Source organism: Miniopterus natalensis, chromosome X (genome assembly GCF_054644295.1).
Source record: "Miniopterus natalensis isolate mMinNat1 chromosome X, mMinNat1.hap1, whole genome shotgun sequence".
NCBI lineage: Eukaryota > Metazoa > Chordata > Mammalia > Chiroptera > Miniopteridae > Miniopterus > Miniopterus natalensis.
In genome coordinates, this window is record NC_142103.1 from 17,166,770 (window position 1) to 17,190,200 (window position 23,431).

At 46.6% G+C, this 23,431-nt stretch overlaps 1 protein-coding gene across 3 annotated transcripts in view; it reads right to left on the bottom strand.

Moving 5' to 3' along the window:
- The window catches only part of LONRF3 (LON peptidase N-terminal domain and ring finger 3), a 32,914-nt gene extending 23,380 nt beyond the window's left edge, over positions 1-9,534 (bottom strand). For 2 of the 3 annotated variants that reach the window (XM_087813600.1, XM_087813599.1), the window contains exons 1-3: positions 8,690-9,534; positions 5,952-6,070; positions 2,957-3,079 (exon numbers count right to left, since the gene is read on the bottom strand). In XM_087813600.1, the coding sequence (XP_087669726.1) occupies positions 2,957-3,079; positions 5,952-6,070; positions 8,690-9,515 (1,068 nt within the window). In that variant the 5' untranslated portion in view covers positions 9,516-9,534. The remainder of the gene's footprint in view (positions 1-2,956; positions 3,080-5,951; positions 6,071-8,689) is intronic. The other variant, XM_087813601.1, reaches the window with a different exon arrangement.
- Between the last annotated feature and the right edge of the window lie 13,897 nt (positions 9,535-23,431).

Genomic DNA, 23,431 nt, shown 5'->3' on the forward strand with positions numbered 1-23,431 from the left:
AAGGCTCAGCTCCGGTGCTGCCTTCCCCTACTGCTCCAGGCTCCCTGATGTCACCTGTCCTTTCATGTTCTCCACTGCACCATAATATAGTGCCTCACACTACACCATCTTGTGTTAGCCTCAAATTGTATTGCAGATGTAAGTCTTTCTCTCTAACCAGATGATCAGCTTCTGGAGAGCACATGACAGATGTCCAATAGATACTCATCATGCTGGATGGAGCTGAATTAACACACTTATCCACCCCAGGGCCCAGGCAGAGGCCTTGGGTTCAGGCCCAAAGTCCTCAGACAGAACCCCGTTTCCTGGAAACCTACTTCTCAGGTCTAAGTTGGTAAGAGAGTGGGGTGGGAAGGCACTCACAATTGCCCAGGGTCATAAATTCCAATTTTCAGAGGCCTCTTCTCCACAGAAGCCAAAGTTGGCTCTCTGAAGCCCAATAGGACCAACCCATTTCTGAAGCAATCTCCCTTGCATTCTCCTAAAAACAGTGGATTCACACAACATCCTAAGGTGTGAGGATAAAAGTGTAGAGCGTGGCAAGAGGTAGCAGAGGCAGAAAGGGGAAATCGAAGGAAGCAAGGCAGAAACAACAGCAGAGCTTCACTTCTTCCCTTTACTGCCTAAAATCCCCTTCTAGGCCTTCCCAATGACTTTGGAAAACAGAAGGTCGTGTCCACTTTCAGTGAGAGTAATCATTCCACGTAAATGAAAGTCAAACCCACTTCAGTGTTAGCCTTTAAAAGGCCCAAATGGGTCAAGAAGGGAAAAAATAATCTGAGGTCTGTGAGTGTCTAAGGTAACTAATTAATGCCAAGTGAACCTGGACCATCTCTGTCACATCTGAAAATGGAACAATCCAGCACTCATTTAAGCACTCAGTGTCCCTAAATGGCCACCATGTCCTTGTTACACTTAGTGGAAATTTGCCTCTAAATTCTTGCGTCAACTTCTAAACTCCAAAACACTTATTACAGGCATAGGCTCCTACTGTCTGCCATTTATACTGCCTCATGTAACACATGCAGGGCTGTAAGGTCCTTGAGGACTCACACTGTGGCTTATGCCCCTTCGGGTCTCCAGAGCTTAGCACAGTGCCCTGCCCCATTCACTTAGGCAGCTATGATAAAAGCAGCTGGAAGGAAAGGTCAACCCAACTGCTGATACCAGAGCTTCTCAGGCCATCTGAGAAATGGGCAAACGAGAGTAAAGAAACCACTCACGACCCCGGCCAAGTAGCTCAGTTGGTTAGAGTGTCATCCCAATATGTCAAGGTTGCGGGTTCAATACACCCAACCAGGGCACATACAAGAATCAACCAATGAATGCATAAATAAGTGGAACAACAAATCTCTCTCTCTTTCTCTCTCTCACCCTCTCTTCCTGTCTCTAAAAATCAATCAATAATAATAATAAAAAATCTTCCAGAAACCACTCATCCTTAGGACCTGACACCTGCCTCTGTTCGCCTTTGCACTCTGTCCACAAAATCAAGGTTCTTTTAACCGCCTTTGTCCATCCACTGCAGAACTGGATGGTCCCAGAGCTACTCGCTACCCAGCCCCAGCAATGAGTGCTGAGACTCCTAGCATGTCCTCACAGGACAGCAGGATGGTGAGCCAGCTAGAAGGCCAACTCCAGAAGCAGGTAGAGTTGGGTTTGAATGCTCTTCCACCAATCACTAGCTGCGTGACCTCAGGAAAGTCACCAAGCCTCAGCATCTTTATCCATCTCATCTGTGACATGGAGACAAATTAATAATACCTACTTCCATAGAGATGTTGTGGGGATTAAATTATATCTTCCACAGAGAGCCCTAGCACAGTGCCTGGTGTGCATAAGAAATGCTCAATCAGTGTTAGTAGCTTTTATTATTATTATTATTATTCATGCTACGGACTACACTTAAGATTTGGGGGAGGGTCCACAGCTTGGAGGATCCACCAGTGCTTCTCTCAAGGACACCTTGTCCACATTCCCACACCAGGTCAAAGCAACTCCCCAAAAAAGAAATGTCAGAAGCAGACTATCCAGAGCTCTGCTTCCCCTAGTTCGTTGATTTTTCTAAACATTCATTTCTGAGCCGTCAGAAACCAGTCCTGTCTCGTTCCCTTTATTCATCTCCTGTTCTGCTAACCACACTGGAACAGAAGCACTTGGGGTGTGGTGGTGAATGAGGGGGCAGGGCACAAAGCAAGCAGAGGCCACCACTGACGGTCAGCAACCAACTTCAGGCCAATTAGCCAGGCACGCTGAGAGCCCATTGCAGAAGAGTGAGCAACAAAGTCTGGGAAGCGAGGATGCTTGAGCCTTCACCAATACTCTCAGCACATCATGCAGCTTTTAAAACTAACCACATTCTCCTGGGACTCAGGAGCTGGAATGATTGCTTGGATTATGTTGTAATGGTCACTGACTTCTATTTGAGAGACAGTCTGTTTTATTTCTAGCAAAGGAGCTGAAGGTTGGAGTTGTACATATGGCAAGTGGGCTGGGGACCAAGCATCCTTTGAGGAGCTGGCTTCCTGATGTGGCTGGTGAGGCTGTGACTTGGTCCAAGTCAAATTCTACAACTGTAGGCAGCCCCACACCCCTGACCTCTTGTCAGCAGTCAGAATCTCCTCAGTGCACCTCCATCCCAATGTTAACTTGTTTGCATTTATTTTGTCTTGTTTTTTGTCTGATTGACAACCCAGACCCTGTGTCAAAGCAGCAAGAACATTCCTCACAGGTTCCCACGGAAATGCAGCAACTGCTCAATCTGATTGTACACACCAAGAAGATGGTGATTTGGGGGCAGCTGGAACTTGTGTCTCCCTCCAGTCCCCTTAGCCCAGGGAGTCACCCACTCAAGACCCCAAATGCCCTGGAAGGCAGTTCCTCCACTCCCCTCGCTGGAGAAGAGAGCAAGGCGGGAGCCCACTGGGCAGCTGGACCTGATGTCATCTCAACTCACCCTTTGGGCTTCAGATCTTGCTCTTTTGTTCTTTCCATCCAGTGACACGCAGTACAGAAACTCTCTTAGTGCTTCCTCCACCTTGCCTAGTGTGGCTAAGGCTTGCGCCTTTCTGAAGTGCGCCTGGAAGAAAACATTAGCAGTCAATCCCACTCTTACCTACCTTCCTGACAATGCTTTTCCCAACACTAGCTGAACACTTCATGGATATTCACTGTCACCTGAAGTGTTTCAAAGAATTATCTTTTTTTAAAGTATGTTTTTATTGATTTCAGAGAGAGGAAGGAAGAGGGATAGATAAACATCGATGAGAGAGAGTCATTGATCAGCTGCCTCCTGCACGCCCCCTACTGGGGATCAAGCCTGCAACCCGGGCATGTGTCCTGACCAAGAGTCAAACCGTGACCTCCTGGTTCATAGGTCGATGCTCAACCACTGAGCCACACCAACCAGGCAAGGATTATCTTATATACAGCCCTATAATGTAGGCAACTTTTCTGAAACCCAGTTTAAAGAAAACACAACTAAGACTCAGAAAAGTGATTTGCCCAAAGTAACACAGCTGATAAGTTCTGAAATCAGGGTTTGAGCCTGGGACTGACTGATACCAAAGTTCAAGTTCTTAACCACTGGGCAGTACTACCTCCTCCTCCCCACTGCTCCACCATTGTTTTGGAGGGATCACCAAGTAGCAAGAAATCCCACTTGAACACATACTCACCAGCTTTTAGGACCTGCCTTCCTACTAATTAGTCTGTCAAGCAGAGGCCTAGTCCACATTACTGGCTTGAGTGACCACTTGCACTTACTGATCATTTTTCAGAAGAGGCCCAAGAGGAGGGATGTGACCTCTCCAGGACCTTGACAGCAAAACTAGAACTAGAACTTTGGTCTAGTCTAAGATCTCCAGAAAGTTCTTTCCCACAAAGCAGACTGCCTCTCCACTTACCTGTGGGGAATGGAAACTCCTATATAATTCTCCCATCAACCCTTTGTTCACTGGGGAAGACACTTTTCCCATTTCATCCAAAAGGGTCCACTGCTTACTCAGGCCTGTGTCCCACTGCACTATCAAGGCCCCCAGTCTTAGGCCTTAGGTTAAGGGTGGGAGCAGAAAAAGTTGCAAGAGAGGCCCTCCTACCCCCCAGGGCAGCTCCCTGACTTGCACTGCTACAAGGCCTGAAATGCTACCACTGGAGCTCCTTTGGGTTGACACTGGTGACTTTCATTTTTTATTTATCTTTATTGTTGAAAGTATTACAGACCCCCCCATTGATCCCCCCAACTGCCCCACCCTCAGGCCTTCCCCATTCTATTGTCTGTGGACACTGGTGACTTTTAATAAACTGTAAATGTGTTCCTTGGGAAAGAGAACATACTAACCCATCATCACCCATGGAAACCTTCTCATGAAAGAACACATAAGATTCACTTCAACATCAGTGGCCCAGTATGCAGGTCCACAATGCTTTATCTGAAGTTCCCAGATAAAAAAAAAAAAAAGTCTGATAATCCGATATTTTCATAAGCCTGAAATCAAAAGTCATGAGGTGGCAAAACCTGACCTAAAATGATATAAAGTGTATCATTGTCTTTATCTCAGTGTGAATTTTCATGTAATACAGTGCAGAAATATTAGTGTTTGATTATGGGACACTGTCCAAAACTCACTGACAGTGTTACTTCATATAAGGTCTTTTTGAAATTGAAAACATTCTGGATTCTGATCACATCTGGCCCAATGAAATTCATAAAGGGATCATGGACCTGGACTTGGGTAAGTTGGGTGTCCGAGGACGGCATCCTGGGGTTGTGTAGAGTGAGCACTACACCAAGTCCCAGCAAGTGTTAGAGCTCACAGAACGGCTTTGCTCACCTGTGACCCTCACTGCATCCCTGTGAGGTGATCAGGACAGATAGCAATAGCTTGATTTTACAAACAAGGACACTTGGGGTCCAGAAAGTGAAGTCACTTCCCCATGGTTACTTAGTTGGCAAGTAGTAGAGCCCAGGCTCAAATCTAATCTTCTAAACCAAATATTGACATGTGGCTGAGGGCCAGTCCTGAGGCCAGAGATGCACAAAGTGACACTTTGCATCCTAGCATCCTGAGAGATGCCTAGCCTGTCTTTCTCCCCACCCCTCTGTGTGACCTAGATGTTTGTGGACACTGGCAGGCTGACTGATGACTATATTAAATACTTGAAATGGCAAAACAAGCCAGCAATCCTTCTCCTACCCTCCCTTTTCTACTGTCCCTGGAAAATAATGGTGATGATGATGGCAGCAAACACTTATACAATGCTATGTGCCCAGGCATTGTTCTAAGCATCTTACATGTTTTAACTGATGTAATCCCCACAAAAAACCCTATTTGAATATCCCCACTTTATAGATGAGAAGATAAAGCACAGGGAGGTTAAGTAATTTGCCCAAGGTCACACAGATTCTAAAAGTCGAAGAGCTGGGCACGGCCGGGCATGGCTCAGCGGTTGAGCATCGACCTGGGATCCAGGCGATCAGGGTTCGATTCCTGGTCATGGCACATGCCGGGGTTGCGGGCTCGATCCCCAGTCGGCGGCGTGCAGGAGGCAGCCAATCAATGACTCTCTCATCATTGATGTTTCTGTCTCTCTTTCCCTCTCTCCTTTCCTCTCTCTGAAATCAATAAAGATATATTAAATAAATAAATAAATAAATAAATAAATAAATAAATAAGTAGAAGAGCTGGGACATATACTCAGGCAGTTCAAGCTTCCAAGTCCATGTTCTGGAGTGACAAAGCCCAGGCTGCTGTTCAGGTCATCAACGGAAGATCAAATTGGGGAAGAATCCAATTCCCTTGAAGACCCCTAAGTCACCCTTTGTCAAGGGACCCCAGCTCCTTTGCAAAGCCTGCTTGAGCTCTAGTGCCCCTACCCCCCCACCCCAGGCAGCAGCCCTTCAGTTCCTTCTACAGTATAACTCCTGCCCATACCTCCCATCCCATACTCACCTTAAAACCCATTGGGCGGAGCTTACATGCTATTTCTGCATCATGCAGTGCGTCCTCATGAAACTCCAAGGTGAAATAAATTTGAGACCGGTTGCTATAAAGCAAGTGGTCATTTGGAGCTGCCAAAATGAGGAAAAAAAAAGCCCTCATTAATGACCCCCAGCAGAACACGGGATAAGTCCTGTATGAGGATGGATCTTGAGCAGATGGCAAGTTTTCTAGGACTTTTCTCCTGGGGACCCAAAAGGTCAGGCTCAAATTCTAGCCCTAATATTGCCTTACTGACCACAACCTCCCCCCCCCCCCACCCCAGCTGTAAAGAAGGAGTTTTTGCCTCTCTCTCAAGCAGTTCCTTAGAGGGCCTGTGGTGTCAGTGGTGCATCAGTGACTCTGACAAAGAAAACCTTGGCACCCTGCATCGTAGCTATGCAGGGACAGTAACTGGCACCTGGCTTCTGAGTGAGGTATCACCCTCAAGGAAACAGGCCAGAGAGTGGGGAGAGGGAGCTGGCCAGGTGTGACCCCCATCCTGGCCACCGGGAAGACAAGTTTAAGTTATTCTTCTGATGGCAACAGCAACATCTGTTTAGAAATCCAGCACGTATGAAGTTTCTCTAAGAAAATGGAAATGTATTAGCAATGCTCCAGCCTCTCATTACAGAGGGCCAAGTGGGAATGAACCCAGACAAGGCTTCTGAGGATAGTGAGGCTGGTTCTCACTAACACTCTGAATCACTAGATGCCAGGGATGGACAGACCTTCAGAAATCATCTGGCTCAACCAAACAACCCATTCTTCAGATGAGGAAAATCAAGCCCAGAAAAGGGAAGGCATCTGCTGAAAGTCACACAGCTAGCTGGTCAGACTCTTTGTTAACTAGCTAGACTTTGTATCTGGGGTGAGGGGCAGGTTTCTTTTTTCTGAAGGAGGGTAAAGTATTTACAATAATGAGGAAGAGAGCCTGGCCATCTTCCAGCACAAAGATAGTGTTTGCTGGGGAGGCTCCTTTCCTCCTAGAATGGTGAAATATTGACATTTTCACCCTGGCTGTTCTGACTGTGAAAGGAAAAACCCCCAGGGAAAACTGGCCCTCCTGGGATGGTTGAAAGGAATGGAACCTCCTTTGGAGAACTGGGTTTAAGTGGCCTCCATCTCTCTCCTTCATATTGCCCTGCTCCTCCCCAGGGACCCAGCTCCAGCTTGCGTTGAGGAAACAGGCTTTTTTTTTTCCCCCCTGGGGGGTGTGCCAAGGGTTTGCCTGGGTGCCCATTACTTGCTCTTAAGACATTAGCGAAGAGTTTAGTCTTCTGTCCCTTCTTTTCTGCAGCACATGCCAGCCCAGTGGCAGTTCAGTGTGTTTGTGTAAGCACAGGGTGTGTGGAGGGAGTCCCCACCTCCTTGAAGTGCCAGTCTTGCCCAGTCCTCCCTAGTTCCTCCCCTTTCCCCAACACCTGTTGCCAGTTCTGGTTCAGGTTCAACTCCTGGAGCCTCCAGGCCCCTCCCCCCTCCACCCATTAGAGTCAGGCTCGGGGCACCCTAGAGTTCCAGAGCCCTGTCTGCCCAGCTCTGCTGCCTCCCTCCCCTGCACGCTTTGTCAGACACTGCGCCCCACCGGCCGAGCTCCTGGCAGTCAGCCAGACTGGGCGACACAGGCCAGTGGGTCTGCGGTCACTTCCTGGGTCCAGATGTGGGGAGGAGAGGTTAGGGGAGCTTTTCTTGCGGGAACTCCGGCACCCTAGTAGGTCCGCAGGCACGGTGCTGCCCACGTTGCCCTTGAACCCACCAAGCCCACCCATCGTGTCCAGGCAACAGAGAAAGCGGGACAGAGGCTTGTTCCCTTCGCAGCCAGCCCACAGCCCCTGGGATCCCGGAGCAGTCTCTAGGCCAGGGCGCATGCAGCAGGCTGGATGGGGGGGGGGGGGCATCTATTTCAGCCGCGGATCCTGTGATAGGAAGCGGTGACAATGAGTCACAGGGCAGCGGGGCGCGAGCGCTCCCCCCCCCCCCCCCCCCCCCCCCCCGCCCAGGCTCTCGGGATGGTTTCCGAGGCGAGCGTGGCCCACTTCGGTTACCTCAGCCGTTACACAATCCCGCCCGCCCGCCGGCCCGCCCGTGCGAGGGAGGGGCCGCCCGGCCCGGGCCGCTCGCGGCCCTTATGCAACCAGTGCTCTCCTGACCTAATTCCACGCCGGACCCACCCCACCCACAGCCGCGGCCCCGGAAGGGACACCTCCCGGCCGCAACAGCGGCCCGGGCCGGGCGGGACAGCAGACGCAGGCGCCTAGGGAACACACCTCGGGCTGGCAGGAACCCAGCGGAGCCGGTGCGAGGGTGGGAAGGGTGCGAAGTTCCCCTCCCGGCAGGGAAGCTGCAGGCAGGTGTAAGAGGGAGCCCAGGCGTGCAGAGGCAGAAAGAGGGGGAGACAGAGGGAAAGAGAGTCGGTGACACCGAGCAACAAACGGAGTGACAAAGGTGCGAAAGACAGAAAAGGAGAGAAACACGAGTGCCACAAACAGAAACAGATGCACAAACACAGAAAAACGCAAAGAGCAATAGAGACAGAAAAGCACAGACAGAGAAAGAAAAATTGGTAGGGGCAGAGAAAAAGTCAGACTGAACTCCAGAAACCCCTCCCCCACTCTGGTCCTGGTCCGCCCCACGGTCCCCCGCGCGCTCCTCGCCCCGGTCCATCCCCCACCTCCCTGCGGGTTCATTGCCCGGAGGTGCGGTGGGCTCACCTAGTTTGACTGCCTCGTTGTATTTGAGCAGCGCTGCCTCCACCTGGCGCTCTCGGTACAGCCGGTTGCCCTCGTGCCGGAGTTGCGACGCCCGTGCCGGACCAGGGAACAACTTGCTGAGGAGACCGCTGAGCACCACGTTGACACGCAGCGGCGGCGGCGCCTGCTGCCCAGCCCGCCGGGCTCCGCGTGCCCGCCCGGCGGCCACCATCAACGCGGAGAGCTTGACTCCGCACAACGCACAGCGCCGGTCGGCTGCCCTCCCGCGTTCCAGGCACAGTTTACAAAAAGTGTGGCCGCACGATAGGGACACGGGGTCCGACAGAAACCCATGGCACTTCCGGCACTTGAAGCCATCCCACACCTCCGTGGCCTCGGCGGCTGTTGCCACCCCTACCTCTTCCGCCGCCACCACGCAGCTCGTCGCGCTGCTCCGGTCCGCAGGCACTGGCGCCAGCGCCTCTCCTCGCGGGATGTTCTCGGCCAGGCAGCGCACCAGCTGCTCCAGTTGCTCGGCCACCAGCTGCTGCCGCTCCGACAGCTGCCTATACATCTCAAGGGCTTCCCGGAGGCGCCCCTCGGACGCCAGGGCGTCGGCCTGCGTGAGCAGGACTTTGCACTCCGGCGTCGAGGCCGTGGGAGGCTGCTGCTGCTCCGGCTCTGGCTGCGACTCCGGCGTCGGTAGAGGTGCCGGACCTTCTGTAGTCGCCTCCGGATTATCCGTATCTACTCGGGTCACTGATGCCTCCGGCTCCGCCAGCTCTAAGTTGTTGCTGGCGAGCTCGGCAGGCAAGCTCAGCATCTGCCTAATTTGTAAAGAATCCATTGAGGGAGGGACAAGCGCGGGAAGAGGCGTCTAGGGGCCGGGGACCCGGAGCAGGGAGCGGCAGCTGGAGAGAATTGGGGCTGCCACCGTGGCCGTGCGGCCGCACACCGGTCCCAGCCGCGCCTCCAAAAGCTCCATGCCGGCTGCTCCGCGCCGCCTAATAACTGTCTTGTCTCAGCAAAGCGTTATATAAAACGGCACCACGTGACACACCGCCACACTGCTCATTGGCCGGTGGCGGGGAAATTGTTACAAAACCAGACAGTTTTGTAACAGTGTTGCGCTTACTTCTTAGGGCTTAGCTTTTCTTGGCTTCTTTTTGAGGTTGTTTGTGTTTACTCTCTGTCTTATTTCCCCCAGGAAATGTGGTTCCATTTCGGACGAGGGGGAGAGAAAAAAACCCCAGTGTTCGCTCTTCGGGCTCTTCCGTCTCTAAACCCAACCCCATCCCACCTCCAAACTCGGCAGCAAACAGGTCTGTTCGCTACTTGCCCTCTCCCCCCCACCCCCCACCCCCCGGGGAGGCTGGTACCTCGAGGAGCAGTCCGACGGGTCTTTTGGGAAGCCCAAGTCTCATCCTTCTAGGGGCGACTACAGCTGTTTGCGAAGGGAAGTGGGTTGGGAGGATCTCGGCGAAGCCCTCTCACCCCGGTCCCGGCCTCTGCCCGCCTTCCTCCAGGAGTCCTCCAAAAGTAGCGAACACAGTTATCCAAAGGCGTGCGTTTGGTCTCCCAGGAAGCCACGTAGAACGCGGGTGGTGTAAAAGTTCGGCGGAGCCAGTTGAGTGGTGGGGGTCGCGCGAAGATGCGCTCACCAGCTCGGCCCGGGGGAGGAGCCCCGCCTGCCCCATTCTTCACCTCTCCCTCCCCCAACGCGGGAACCTGCCCGGGGCGGGCGCCGCACTGGAGACGCACCCTGCCCTGGGGGCCACCGGCTGGATGGGCGCAGCCAAGAGAACTTGGCCTGAGGGGGTCAGTGGGTACTGGGAGGGGGGGAGCGTGGGAGAATGGCTAGGGGAGAAGGACCTGAGAGCTCTACTCTGGAGAAAGCCTGCGAATCCCCGCGCACTCCAGCGGCCGGCCAAGCTGCCTCCAGGTGCACCACTTCAGAGCCCTGAGTTCAGACATCCTCGAGTCACAAACGGCGGTTGTGCGGGAGGGGTAGGGTTGCGCACAAGCTGCGAGGGCTTGGCTAGCGATGGCTAGGGGCCCTCAAGGGTGCCTGGATTATATACAGAAGGCCAGTGTGAACCGCCTACACTGTCTTTCCAACTCCCACACTTTAGACGGGAGCCACACGCACAAGTAAGCAGGCGATGCTTAGAGACCTAAAGGAATAACGCACTTCCCCCGGCGTCAAGCTGCGTGGCTCCCGGCAGTACCTGGAGCAGTGCCCAGGGCAGAGCGCCGCCCCTGGGGCCTGAGGACCTGCAGTTGGCTCCTGCTGTGGCCACTTCTTAACCGAGTGACCTTGGGCAAGTGACCTAAATTCTGGGAGCCAACATTTGGGCTTCCGAACCAATGTCAAGGATGGTCTTAGTTGGGATCGAGTCATGTTTCAGAGCCGGGGACCACAGCCTCTGTCTGGGCTCTTTGTTGTTTAGATCGTTAATTCCTCCTTGAGTCAACACTAAGGTCACAAAGAACAAGTACTGTGCAGCAAAGGGGAAAGAGACCAAGAAAAAGAGGAACTCAGGATGTAGCCAGGAAGGCATAAGGGACACATAGGAAAACTTGTGGGTTTTTTTCTTAACCTTGGGCAAGACCTCTGGGGAGGCCTTAGTTTCCCCTAATCTCCACTGTTCCCTCCAGTTCTAACCTTGAGTGGCTTCTATAGGAAGACCAGATTTAATGATTCGAACTCAACTACTTAAGTACGAAAGACTAGGCTATATGTTGTGGGTGGGGGCTTGGACAAGGGGTGAAGTCTGCAGTAGTATTGGAAGGGCAGGGGTGGATAGATGGCTGTCACGCCCGGGCCAGATTTTGAAGAGAAGAAAGTCATGGGGCTGGCCAAGACGTGGAAGAGATGGCTATGCCTGGCATAGAGGAGAAGCTGAGGGTCCTGGTGACTTGCTGTCTAAAGTGAGCTCCTTTCACCCTTCAGTTTCCCCTGCTGTTGAGTGAGGTGTCTTAGTTTATTTAGGCTGCTATAGCAAAATAACATAGACTGAATGGATTGTAAAAAGCCCAGAAATTTATTTCTCAGAGAAATTTATTTCTGGATGTTGGGAAGTCCAAGATCATTGCTCTGACCGATTCAGTGTCTGGCCTGAACCTGCTTCCTGGCTCAGATGGCTGTCTTTTTGATATAACTTCACGTGGCAGAAAAGGGCAAGGGATGTCTCCGGGGTCTCTTTTATAAGGACACAGATGTCATTTGTGACGGAGCCCTCATAACCTAATCACCTCCCAAAAGTCCCACCTCCAAATAACATCTCATTGGGGATTAGCTTTCAATTTATGAATTTAGGGGGACACATTCAGTCTATAGCAGGGTCCCCAGCATTATCTGCCTGCCCCTTCTGGCACCTGTATGGAGGGATAGTCTATGGCACAGTTAAAGAGATTTATATGAAAGAGCCATGAGATGGATAATTATGAAAATCTCTTAATTCAAGAGCCTTTTCCATTTGACAAGTTTTTAAAAATAGATGTCAGTTACCCAAAACTGTCTTCTAGATGCAGATCTGGGATGTGCCTTCCTCCCCGGATCACCCTGACAGATATGCATCCCCTGGGTTGATTTCCCTCCCTTGCTGGTCAGAGGTGGATAGGCAAGGGGAAGGCCAAGTTGGGCAGTGGGTCTCAGTCCTGCAAGCATAGAGTAGAGATTTCTCATCAGGTAGCCTCTCTAGCAGCTGCATATGCCCTAGGGTTACCATGAACTTGGTCAGGAATGTTAGTAGCTGCCAGGGTGATGCAGGGTGCGCTGTGCAAAAGACAGCACCATCTATTCACTGAACAGACTTCATGAGAGTTTTACATTGTACTTTCAAACCATTTGGAAGACAACACCAAATGGCTTTCTGTTGAATACTGGCAAACATTACCACAGTGGTTTTCTTTCCTTCTTTCTTTATTTTTTAAAACACATTTTTATTGATTTCAGAGAGAGGAAGGAAGAGGGAGAGATAGAAACATCAATGATGAAAGAATCATTGATTGGCTGTCTCCTGCACACCCCCTGCTGGGGACTGAGCCTGCCCGAAACCCAGGCATGTGCCCTGACCTGGAATTGAACCACAATCTCCTGGATCATAGGTCAATGCTCAGCTGCTGAGCCATGTCAGCCGGGCTTTTCTTCTTTATTTAAAGTTAACAGACATTACATTGATATACATTCGTAGACCAACTCAGAAGTCTCCTACTCAAAACTTCTTCCCCTTGGCCTTACTAATTGGAGCTCCCCAGAAGGAGAGGAGAGAAGAGATTGACAACACTTTTTCAGATGGCAGATATTCCCTTTGGAGGGCCAGGTTCTTCAGACCTCCATTTATTTTGCTAAGGTTAACCAGGAAAAACAGCAAGTTGATCTCTGACTCCTTTCCAACTGAGCGCAGTAAGTGACTGGGCTCTGAAGAACCTCTCTGGTGCCCAGAGGAGACCTGAGCAGGCAGGCTCCACCTAGCTCCTCTTAACAGAGCAGCCTTACATCCATCTGTTTCATTGAAGAAAAGCTTTCCCTTCTTTGAACTAAAAGGTTTGAAAACCAATGCAATTTCACCTATTTTTAATGTATCTGTTGAGCATTTTCTATGTATCAGGCACTGTTCTAGGTACTGGCACTGTATCAAAGCAGCACTTAACTCCTAGATCCTCCCTTCCATATGGTAACACATCTTTTCCCATATGTTCTTGCCCCCACTTCCCAGGCAGACTAGAAGTTACATGAGGGCAAAGATTAGTGTCTTGTGTCTTTCATCTCCTTCTCAGAGGATAGTATGTGAACAGATTGTACTGAACATGGAAGTGGACATTATGGCCTTGGGCGGGAAAGTGCAGAGGGACAAGACGAAACCCAGCTGGAATGTCATACCTTTATCTTGTGTCATTCACAGAGCAGAGGGGCATGCATATAATTAAGGGTTTACAGTCCTATACTTGGGAAGGGCTACTAAACAGCTCTGGGCTTGAAGAATCCAGTCAAAGCCAGGGGCCTGGGATGAGGAGTGAGCAACCCCCCCCCCCACATACACACATGCATGCATGCTAGGCATGGAAGCCTGACCAAAGCACTTACTATCTCTCGAGTTTTAATATACACTGCAGGTGACCCATCAATTAGGCAGTCCTTACAGGGAGAAAGAAGTCACTTTCTGCATTAATAGCACTGACATGAAAAAGGCTGCCCCTTGTTGTCTAGAGCACCTCAAACCCAGAGCTAAAAGAAACTTTACAGATCAACCCTGGTTTCCCAAATGAGGGAAGTGACAGCAAGAGAAGGAAAGTGATTGGCTGTAGGTCACAGTGGGAGTTTGTAACACAGTCACGATTGGAAGCAGAGGCTCCTGTCTCTTTGTTTAATGTTCTTTCCATGTGATCAGAAAGTTTCCAAAGGACACAGAACACCTCCCTCAATGAGTAACAAATTATTCCAGATTTCCTAATCCCAAGATTTGCAAGTCAACAAATATTCATTAAACATATTTTAGGGGCTAATGGAGCTGGCATTTGTGGGAGCAATATGAGAAGGATATGACGTAGTTCTTAGCCTCCAGTAGCTAACTGAGGACACTAGAGGCAAAGATTTGAAAGAGTTAAGTAAAAATAACAGGCAGTATGTGAGAAATGCCAAAAGTGGGGATGAGTGAGTCCAAGGGGGAGCTCAAAGGAGACAGACTGCATTGCTTCCCATCTCATAGAGAAGGCACCTTTAAAGTAGGTTGGAAAGGATTTAAATAGAAAAGTTAAAGACTACCCCAATTGTCAACTCAAGGGGCTTCCTTTCACATTGGGGGCCACATGGCTGGGAGAATGGAGGAGGAGTCCAAGTGAGCTAGGCTGATCAAGGCCCAGGAATTTGTATTTTTTAAGGCTACTCATGTGATGATGATGTTCTGCCAAGTTTGGGGTTCATCCGTGTAAGGGATAATGCAGAATAGATTGAATAAGAGCTTCCTAGCTCATCCACAGTTTCTCTGGGGGTAGGCATCAGTAATTCTTGTCCACATTTTCCTGAAGGGACAACTGATCCAGAGACTCTTAATGATGTATTCAAGGTCATTCGGCGAGGTGTGGGGACTCTGGTTTACTGCCAACCAGTAGAAACAGAAAGATCAGAAGATATGATCCCAAGGAAGATTTTTGCTTATTTCTCTGCAAGACAAGTCAGACCCGCTTGGTTAGCCAGAGAGTTTGTTGCCCAGAGTACAAAAAGCAAGTCTCTGGAGCTGCCAGGTGTGTGGGACAGAGCCCAGGGCGAGGTTAGTGGCTGGGAGCTTGGAGTTCTAACTTTGCTGTGTGACTCAGCCCAAGCCACTTCCCCTCTCTTTTTGTGTGTCCTTAGCCTATTAATAACGATGCCCAGCGTCACTGTTGGGATTAGCTACCAGTGATGGAAAATGCACAGTGCAATTAGTCCCGATGTGATTCCTGGGAACAGAAGGGATCCACAGCCATCTGCCAACTGTTTTGAGTAAAATATGTGCTGGCTGCTTTGGGAGTGGAGGCATTTTCTTCCCAGGAGGAGAGTGAGCTAGAGCCTGAGGCTGGGTCCTGCCCTCATCAGGGGCTTTGAGCAATGTGAAGGCTCTAATGATCCTGGCAGAGAGCAAGTCTGGTCCAAGGAGGAAAAAGAAATAAAGGACAGGTTATCTGGAGGGAAAGCAACAAAATTTCATCAAAGGAAATTATCTGAAGACTTTAGCAGGACTGGGAAATGGTTAAAACCTTGGATCTTTAGTAAATTGTAATAAAATACACAAAACATAAAATTTACCATTTTAACCATTTTTAGGTGTAAGGTTTAGTGGTATTAAGTACATTCACATTATTATGCAATCACTACCACCATTCATCTCCAGAACTTTTTTTCATCTTACAAAACCAAAACTCTGGCCCTGGCCAATTTGGCTCAGTGGTTAGAGTGTCAGCCCTTGGACCAGAGGGTCCCAAGTTCAAAATACATTTAGGATAAAATGAAGCAGGTATGGGGACTGATTGGATGATCTCAGTTGACTCTATGGGAATAACTCAGGTACTGGAATCATTCTATCATTTCAGATGAGCAATGGAGGCTGAAGAAGGTTAAATGATTTGTATGATTTCAGAGCCAGAAAGAATCCAATCAAGAGTCTGACTTTCCACCCTGACATCTCTTGTTCACTCCTCCATAATATGCTGTTAGATGAGTTTCTAGGTCTTTATGTGTAAATCCTCTTTAAGGAACTGAAGTGCTATCTCCCCTTCAACTGCTTTGCAGCATATAATCATTTCAGAGGTACTTTACCTTATTTTAGTTGGTTGTTAATATATTATGGCTTCACATCCTTGATCTTCAAGACATTTTTTTCCTTCCAGTGTACTTGGTGTTTAATGAATAGCCTGGATGCAAACCCTTCCATCACAGGGAGGCTCAAATGATGAGTCTGGGGCTCAGAGAGAGTGACCCCAAGTCCTAGGCTTGGCCACTAGTTAGCTATCGGGTAAAATGAATCTCTTTCTTTCTATAAACTAGCTGAAAACCCAGAGAAATAGAATAAATGCATACGCACTCAAATTCGGTAACTTTATGAATGTCTTTTAAAATAAGTATACCTTCATGATCTGTTGGTAAATTGGGTTTCTGACCCCATAATACACTCATAGATGTTAGAGATTTTCCCTGAAACTCTACTATTGACTCACTAGGGAGTATGTTCTTGCTCAGTAATTGCTGAGTATGGTGTTATCAGACAAACTGTCAACCAAGATGCATGGCTTATGTTTGTTTTCTTTCTCAGACACTTTCACTGCTAAGAAATTTTTTGGGTGGGGGTATTACAATTCACTGAGTTATAAAACCAGCAGGACAAGAAAAATGGAGGAGGAAGAAAGTGAATTTACAGTTTATGAAACTCCCCCTAATACGGCTGTCCTGAGGCATCAGTGAAATGATGAAGTAATGGCAAGCAGAGGGTGATACAGTGATATTATACTTGCTTCAAACTCCATAAGCAAGGGAGGTGAGCTTGTGAGTGAAAAAGGGTTTTTGTCAGTCCCAACTCGCTCAGGACCACAGCCCAGCAGGGCTGCAGCTCCTGCTCAATAGGAAGTATGGAGCCCTGACATTGCACCCCACTCCCAGGGGCTGGGTTCCAGGTAATGGGGCATGTGCAGTGACCCCTTGAGATGTGGGAGGCAAGGTCAAGTCCTGAGAGATGACCCCCTGCCCCATCCATGGCTTCCACAAACAGTAGGAGGTGCTCAGCTTGAGGACCCTGTGCTCGTTACCCCAGGGCTTTCAGTTCCTATAAGGAGATGGCATCCCTTTTTGGGGAGCAACCACAACCCAGCCAGCAACAAGCCTAATCACTCCCAGTGGTTGGGGGGCAGGGTAGGGTCTCACAGGAGGTGGGGCAGGGGTGCAATCCTTTATCATCCCAGCATCCCAGAACCACAAGCATCACAACCAACCACAAGAGCAGAAAGCTCCCATCCAGAGGATCCAAAGAGAGAAAGAAGGAGGGAATGGGAAAGCCCTTTGTAGACAGTGTGCCCTAGACAAGCAGAAGAGGAAATCCAAGTCTGGATGTCATACCTCGAAGGCCTGTGCTTTCATAGGGGAGCTAAACAATGTCCACACCTATTACTGTAATTTAGGAGGGTCAGTGGGGGTGGAGGGAGCTGATACAGAAAAGGTTTCCCAGAGACTTTGCATTGGGGGTCAGGCTGTAAAGGAAAGTTCTGGATTAGTCTTCAAGGAGTGTTCCCTGCCATACTTACATTAAATGAAAGCCCTCTTCAAGTTGCTGTGGCCTTGCATCCTCCCTCCTGTATATAGCAGAGGCTCAATACATGTTCAGTGAATGATCAAATGGCTAGGATCTGAAATACTTATCCTGTAACTTCAAATTGACAATCTAGCTTTTCATAACCTGGGAAGACATTTTTTTCCTATAAAAAATTGTCTGCCTTGGAGCATTTTATTTTGCAGTGGGAAAGGAGCTGCCTTAATAGTCATCCCCTCACCACAGGACTCTGAGGCCTTGTGTGCATTTTAACACACACCCTGTGGACACAATGTCCTGCCTTTACTGCCCCACCCAGTCAGGGGATGCTGCCATCTTTTGAAGCCCCAGTTCTCCCTCTTCAGAAACCCTTCCTAAGAAACACCCACACACTATGATCCCTCTGGACTCTCTGGGCTGCACAGTTGAGTAAGTCATTCATTATATTACAGGTAAACATGCTGAAGTCATAGAGATGTTTCATGTGCAGCCTTTTCTCACAAATAGATGATGAGCCCCTTGTTGCCAAAAATGGAAGCACCTGCTTCTCTGTCCCTAGGGATGTGTCCCTAAAGGCATTGCACACATGCCAGCACTCATTTGAGTTAAAAATAAAAGTTTGTTTCAAATGAATAAGCTTGAGTGGGGACAGATTTCTTCTTAGGTAAATAACACTGAATGAAATCTTCCTTTATATTACTTTTTTTTGCTTTGGTTCATATTACCTTCTTCGAAAGCCATTACTTTCCATCATTGGGTAAGCCTATGAGTTCCTTTATTGGTATCCAATCTAAATTAAGATGTCAAGTTAAAACAACTTTTGTAAAGGGAGAAATGGACATCTAACCTCTGGAACCTTGCAACTAAATAGGTGGTCCATGTATCAACAGCATCAGCAACACTTGAAAGCTTTGTAGAAATGCAGAATCTCAGGCACTCCTTGGACCTCCACAGTCACATTTTAACAAGATTTCCAGGTTTTCACATTAAAATTTTAAATGCATATTGCTCTAGAAAGTGCCATTATCAAAGGAAACCCAAGTAATGGTCCAGGTTTACCTAGAGACCCACGTAATTTTGAAGAACCTAGGCCTAGATTTTAGTTTAGAGAGCAATATTGGAAGAAGCTGGGCTTCACTGAACCAGGCTTAATTCACTGGTTTGGGACTGTTGCAGGTAAACTGAACAGGACAGAAAAGGTCAGGCTGGGGAGAGACTAGAACTCACAGGGACTGAGACATAGAGAAAGACTTTCTAGAGAAGCAAAGATTGAGTGGTAGCAATGGAAAAATAAATAAGGGAAAAGCTAATTTCAGAAAAATGCAAATATAATATTATTTATATGGGTTTAAGAACATGTAATAAAATTACTGTATGTGTGTATATATAAGATCTACTTATGTAGTATATGTATACTATGTATATATGTGTGTGTGTGTCTGTGTGTGTGTAGGCATGCATGGGAATGATGCATACAAAGGCACGTAAAAAAATGATAGCACATTTGGGGTAATGGTTACCTGTCGGAAGGTGTATTAGTTATCATATGGTATAACAAATTACCACAAAAATTAGCTGCTCAAAACATTTATTTTCAGGAACTCAATCATGGCTTACCTGTGTCCTCTGCTTCAGGGTCTCTCTCAAAGCTACAATCAAGGTGTAGGCCAGGGATGCAGTCTCATGTGAAGGCTCTACTGGAGAGGATCTACTTCCAAATTCAATCCTATAGTTGTTGGTAAGATCCAGTTCTTCATCTGGAAGCCTCCCTTGAGTCTTTGCCATGTAGGTCTCCCCATACATCTTACAACATGGCAACAGGCTTCATCAGAGCAAGTAAGGGGGCAAGAGAAAGTGCCAGTGGGACGGAAGTCACAATCTTTTGGGACCTAATCACAAAAGTGACATCCCATCACCTTTGTCATACTCTTTTTTTTTTATTTTTAAATATATCTTTATTGATTTCAGAGAGAGGAAAGGAGAGGGAGAGAGAGAGATAGAAACATCAATGATGAGAGAGTCATTGATCAAGCCCGCAACCAGGCCTGTGCCCTGACCGGGAATCAAACCCCGATCTCCTGGATCCTAGGCTGATGCTCAACCGCTGTGCCACGCCTAGCCGGGCACCTTTGTCATATTCTGTTCATTAGAATCAAGTCACTAAACCCAGCCCACACCCCAACGGGAAGGCATGGATACCAGAAGATGGGGTTCATTGAGGGCTATCTTTGAAGGCCAGTAGTGAAAAGCAGGGTGTGTGTGTTAGTAAAACAGGAGAGCTCTAGTGTGTACATGCACAGGAGGCTTCAACTATATTTGTAATGTTATATTTCTTAAGCTGAGTGGTGGGCAAGTGGGTATGTAATGTTTTATATACAATTTTTAGGTCTGAAATATTTCCTAATCAAGAAGACAGAAAAAAGTTTCAAGTTAAATGGGCCTAATTTCTGAATCTGTTTAAGACAGAAAGGATGGAGGAGTAGTTGTTTGGAAAGGGGGATGAGAAGAGAGGGCAGCCCAAGGGTTTGGTGGTAGATAGCCTTGTTTCTACTTTTAGTTACGTCTTCCTAGATGCTCTCTAGTTAGCATTAATGCCTTCTTCTCCCACATTATATAGTAGCACATCTCATACTCTGTCTTACATTAATATCGTGTGTGTGTGTCTATTTATTCCTTCTCCCATAATGACTGCCAGGTTCTGGAAGTTTTGTACCTAATAGGATTTTATTTCTCTTCCTATCCTATATCATCTAGCACTGTGCTTTACACATAATAGGTGCCCAATAAATGTTTGCCAAACCAAAGTGTACTTAATGCTTCCCCACCCCATTTTGGCATGTTAACATTTTAAAATGTATTATATAATCTTAGTATTCATTAAGGCCATAACCACAGGGTGAAACAGAAGGCATAAATCCCTTTGTCACCATTATTAAACTGATAGAGAGAAAAAACGTTACCCATATAAAGTGGTGAGGCATCACAAAAATCATCTCCCAAATGACATATTCCCCACCATGGAGCCTGCTTTTCCATTATTACAAAACCCTTTCTTTATGTTAAGGGATTAATTCCAGGTCATCTCTTAAAACATAAATAATCTTCAAATGGAAACTATAACTGTATACCTTAGTGCAATACTTTTTAATTTTTCACAAGAACACTGACCTCTTTGAGAATTTGAAGAAATATGTAGATACTTCCCACTCCAAATATATAACATTTTACAGTTTCAAGTAAGGATTCATAAACTTCTGCCTTTGCCCTTCAAAAGATTGAATTAGGACATTGGGGGAACAAATCACTATTCATGGATAGTTTAAGGTTGAGGGGCCATAAAGGATGGATCATGATTGGAATGTGGGAGCAGTGCCTGGAAAGGGGAGACTTAGGTGTGGCATTGCAACACAGAAAGGACCTGGGCAGCCCTGAGGTAGGTAGCATTGTGACTGAAAATGCCTGGTTTCAGGGGACCTTTGGGAAAGTAAGGAGGGAGGCAAGAGGCTCACAAGGATAGGGGGTCAGAATGCCCTGAACTATTATTGAAGGACAACATAATTCAAATTGCCATTGAAGTCTATTTTGGAACTTTTAAAAAGATCTTTATGTTAGAAATGCAATACAGATTATTGTCTCTATAGTTGGTATAAATTTCGTTTTCAGAATCCTTAGGAAGTTTCAGATGAAGTTGGAAACTCTAGGAGCCATTATTACTGTACAGAAAGAGTGTTAATCATACACATGCACAGAATGCAGATTTCCTTCCCAATATTGATATACTTTATGATTGCTCTACTCATGATCCAAGTAGCAGAATAAAATCCTTCACTTTAGGACAAACTGTTAATAGCCTTTGGGGGAAAATGAAGATGACAGCTGTGTGCTCATTCTGTACAACTCAGAATGGTATGTTGCCCATCCCCAAAATAGTAATTATGAACTTTTAGCAGAAAATTCAGCTCAACTAAGCAAATTTGGAACAAATGCCAAATATAGCACGTGGCTCTAGTTACCACTACCATATTCTCTCTCCCTTTCTTAAAAAAACACACATCTGTGGCGCCTTCACTGATCTCTTCTTTAAAATTGTCATAGTAAACTCACTTTCTTCTCTTGTGAAGGAGAAACCTTTCAATACATACCCCACCCCCACTTGCCCTTGCTCTTAGGCCCAGAAGCACAGAAAATGCCATATTGGAAGGGTTACAGACCCAGGCTGTTTCTCTTTGCAATTATGTTAATTCCCCCAAATCATCCCTTGACTTCCTTGAACTCCTCAGAAGAGAAATTGAAAAGATGAAGAGAGGGCAGGAACACATATATAACCCATTGTCTCATACTATCCTTATTATCTCAAGCCCATTTTCTACACAAAGTGAAACTTTTGCAGAATTACTAAAGAAGTTCTAAAAGGATTTTAAAATACTTAAGAGTTCACAGAAATAGGATTTATCAAATGTTCAAAAATAATTATGATGAATCACAATCGTGAATAAACAGTTTTCTCTCCTCATTACGAAGTTATTTTTAAAGTGTTTCTCCATGAATCATACAAAATAACTGGTTGTGACATAAATTTTCATTTTCATAACTATTTTTGAGACAGGGGAACTCTATTTTAAAAAGGCAACCACTATTTTAATTGAAAATTCTATTTTCTGTCCAGTAAAAAAAAAAAGATACAGTAATGAAACAATATATTCCACAAAGGTAAATCATATCATAATTTAATATTATTATTCTTAAATTTTGATGCAATTTTAATCCACAGTGAAGCTCTAAATTATCTCAGCAAAATGGCAAGTCCTTCTAGATTATTTCACTCATTCAGGATCAGAGCAATCTCATATCTTAGTTTTTGAAATTGGAACTAATTTTTTAAAAGGGAGAAACAAATTGATGATAGAGTCTATGAATTCTCCATCCAGACTGGCTTGCATTCAAGTGAAGTGAGGAACACTGAATACTTTCCCAAGCATTAACACCACATACCATTCCTTTGTTTAAAAAATAGAAATATTTTAGTACAAGAGTGTTATCTCTAGTCTCAGTTCCTCCTGTCTCATCACTACCATGAATATTAAGCATCTTCTTGTATTGACACTCATGTTCTCAAGACACAATGTTCTGAACTGAGTGGAAGCCATTCAGTGCTCATAGAACTGTACTGAGATGTTTTTGCTACTAGACCCCCTCCTCATATTATGTGTTTCTCCAAAAATGACAGTTGGTATTTATTTCTGAGGGCACCCATCAAGTTGTATTATAACATAAATACATGTCTATGTTTCCAATTAGACTGTAAACTTCCTGAGGATAAGAACATGCCTTTTTTGTATGTTTAGTATTACCTAACCCAGTGCTTCAAACATCATTATGATGATAAAGATAATAATGATAATAACTCTTATTGAACACTTACTATGTACTAGTTCTTATTTTCTAAGCACTTTAGGTGATTAACCCAATTAATCTTTACAGTGACCCCATTTGGGAGATACTATTTATCCCCATTTTACAAATGAAGAAACTAAGGTACCAACAGGTTGAATAACTTGTCCAAGACTATACAGCTAAGGTAGCTGCAGAGCCAGGATTTGAACACAGCAATCCAGCTCGAGAGTAATGCTCTTCACCTCTAAAAAGTTTGCTCTGCTCCACAGGGAATGTGTTCCATAATTTTCAAGACAAATATTTATTTGTTTTATTTTTCTCTAAACACATATTGAACCTCAAACAAAAAATGAATGCAGTCTTTCAAAGATATTGCCCTGGGAAGCTTCTATTGCTCAAAACCTTTTGTAATTCCTTCTTTGGAATTGTTTTCAGAGCCAGTTTATGAATCACAGAAGAAAAGTAGTCAATACAGTGTAATAGCTCATTTTAAAATAAAGAGTTATTCAGTTTGATGAATAACTCATTTGTCCAACATGTTTCTGAATACCATCTGTTCTCCAAAATATCACCTTCTCCATTAAAAAAACAA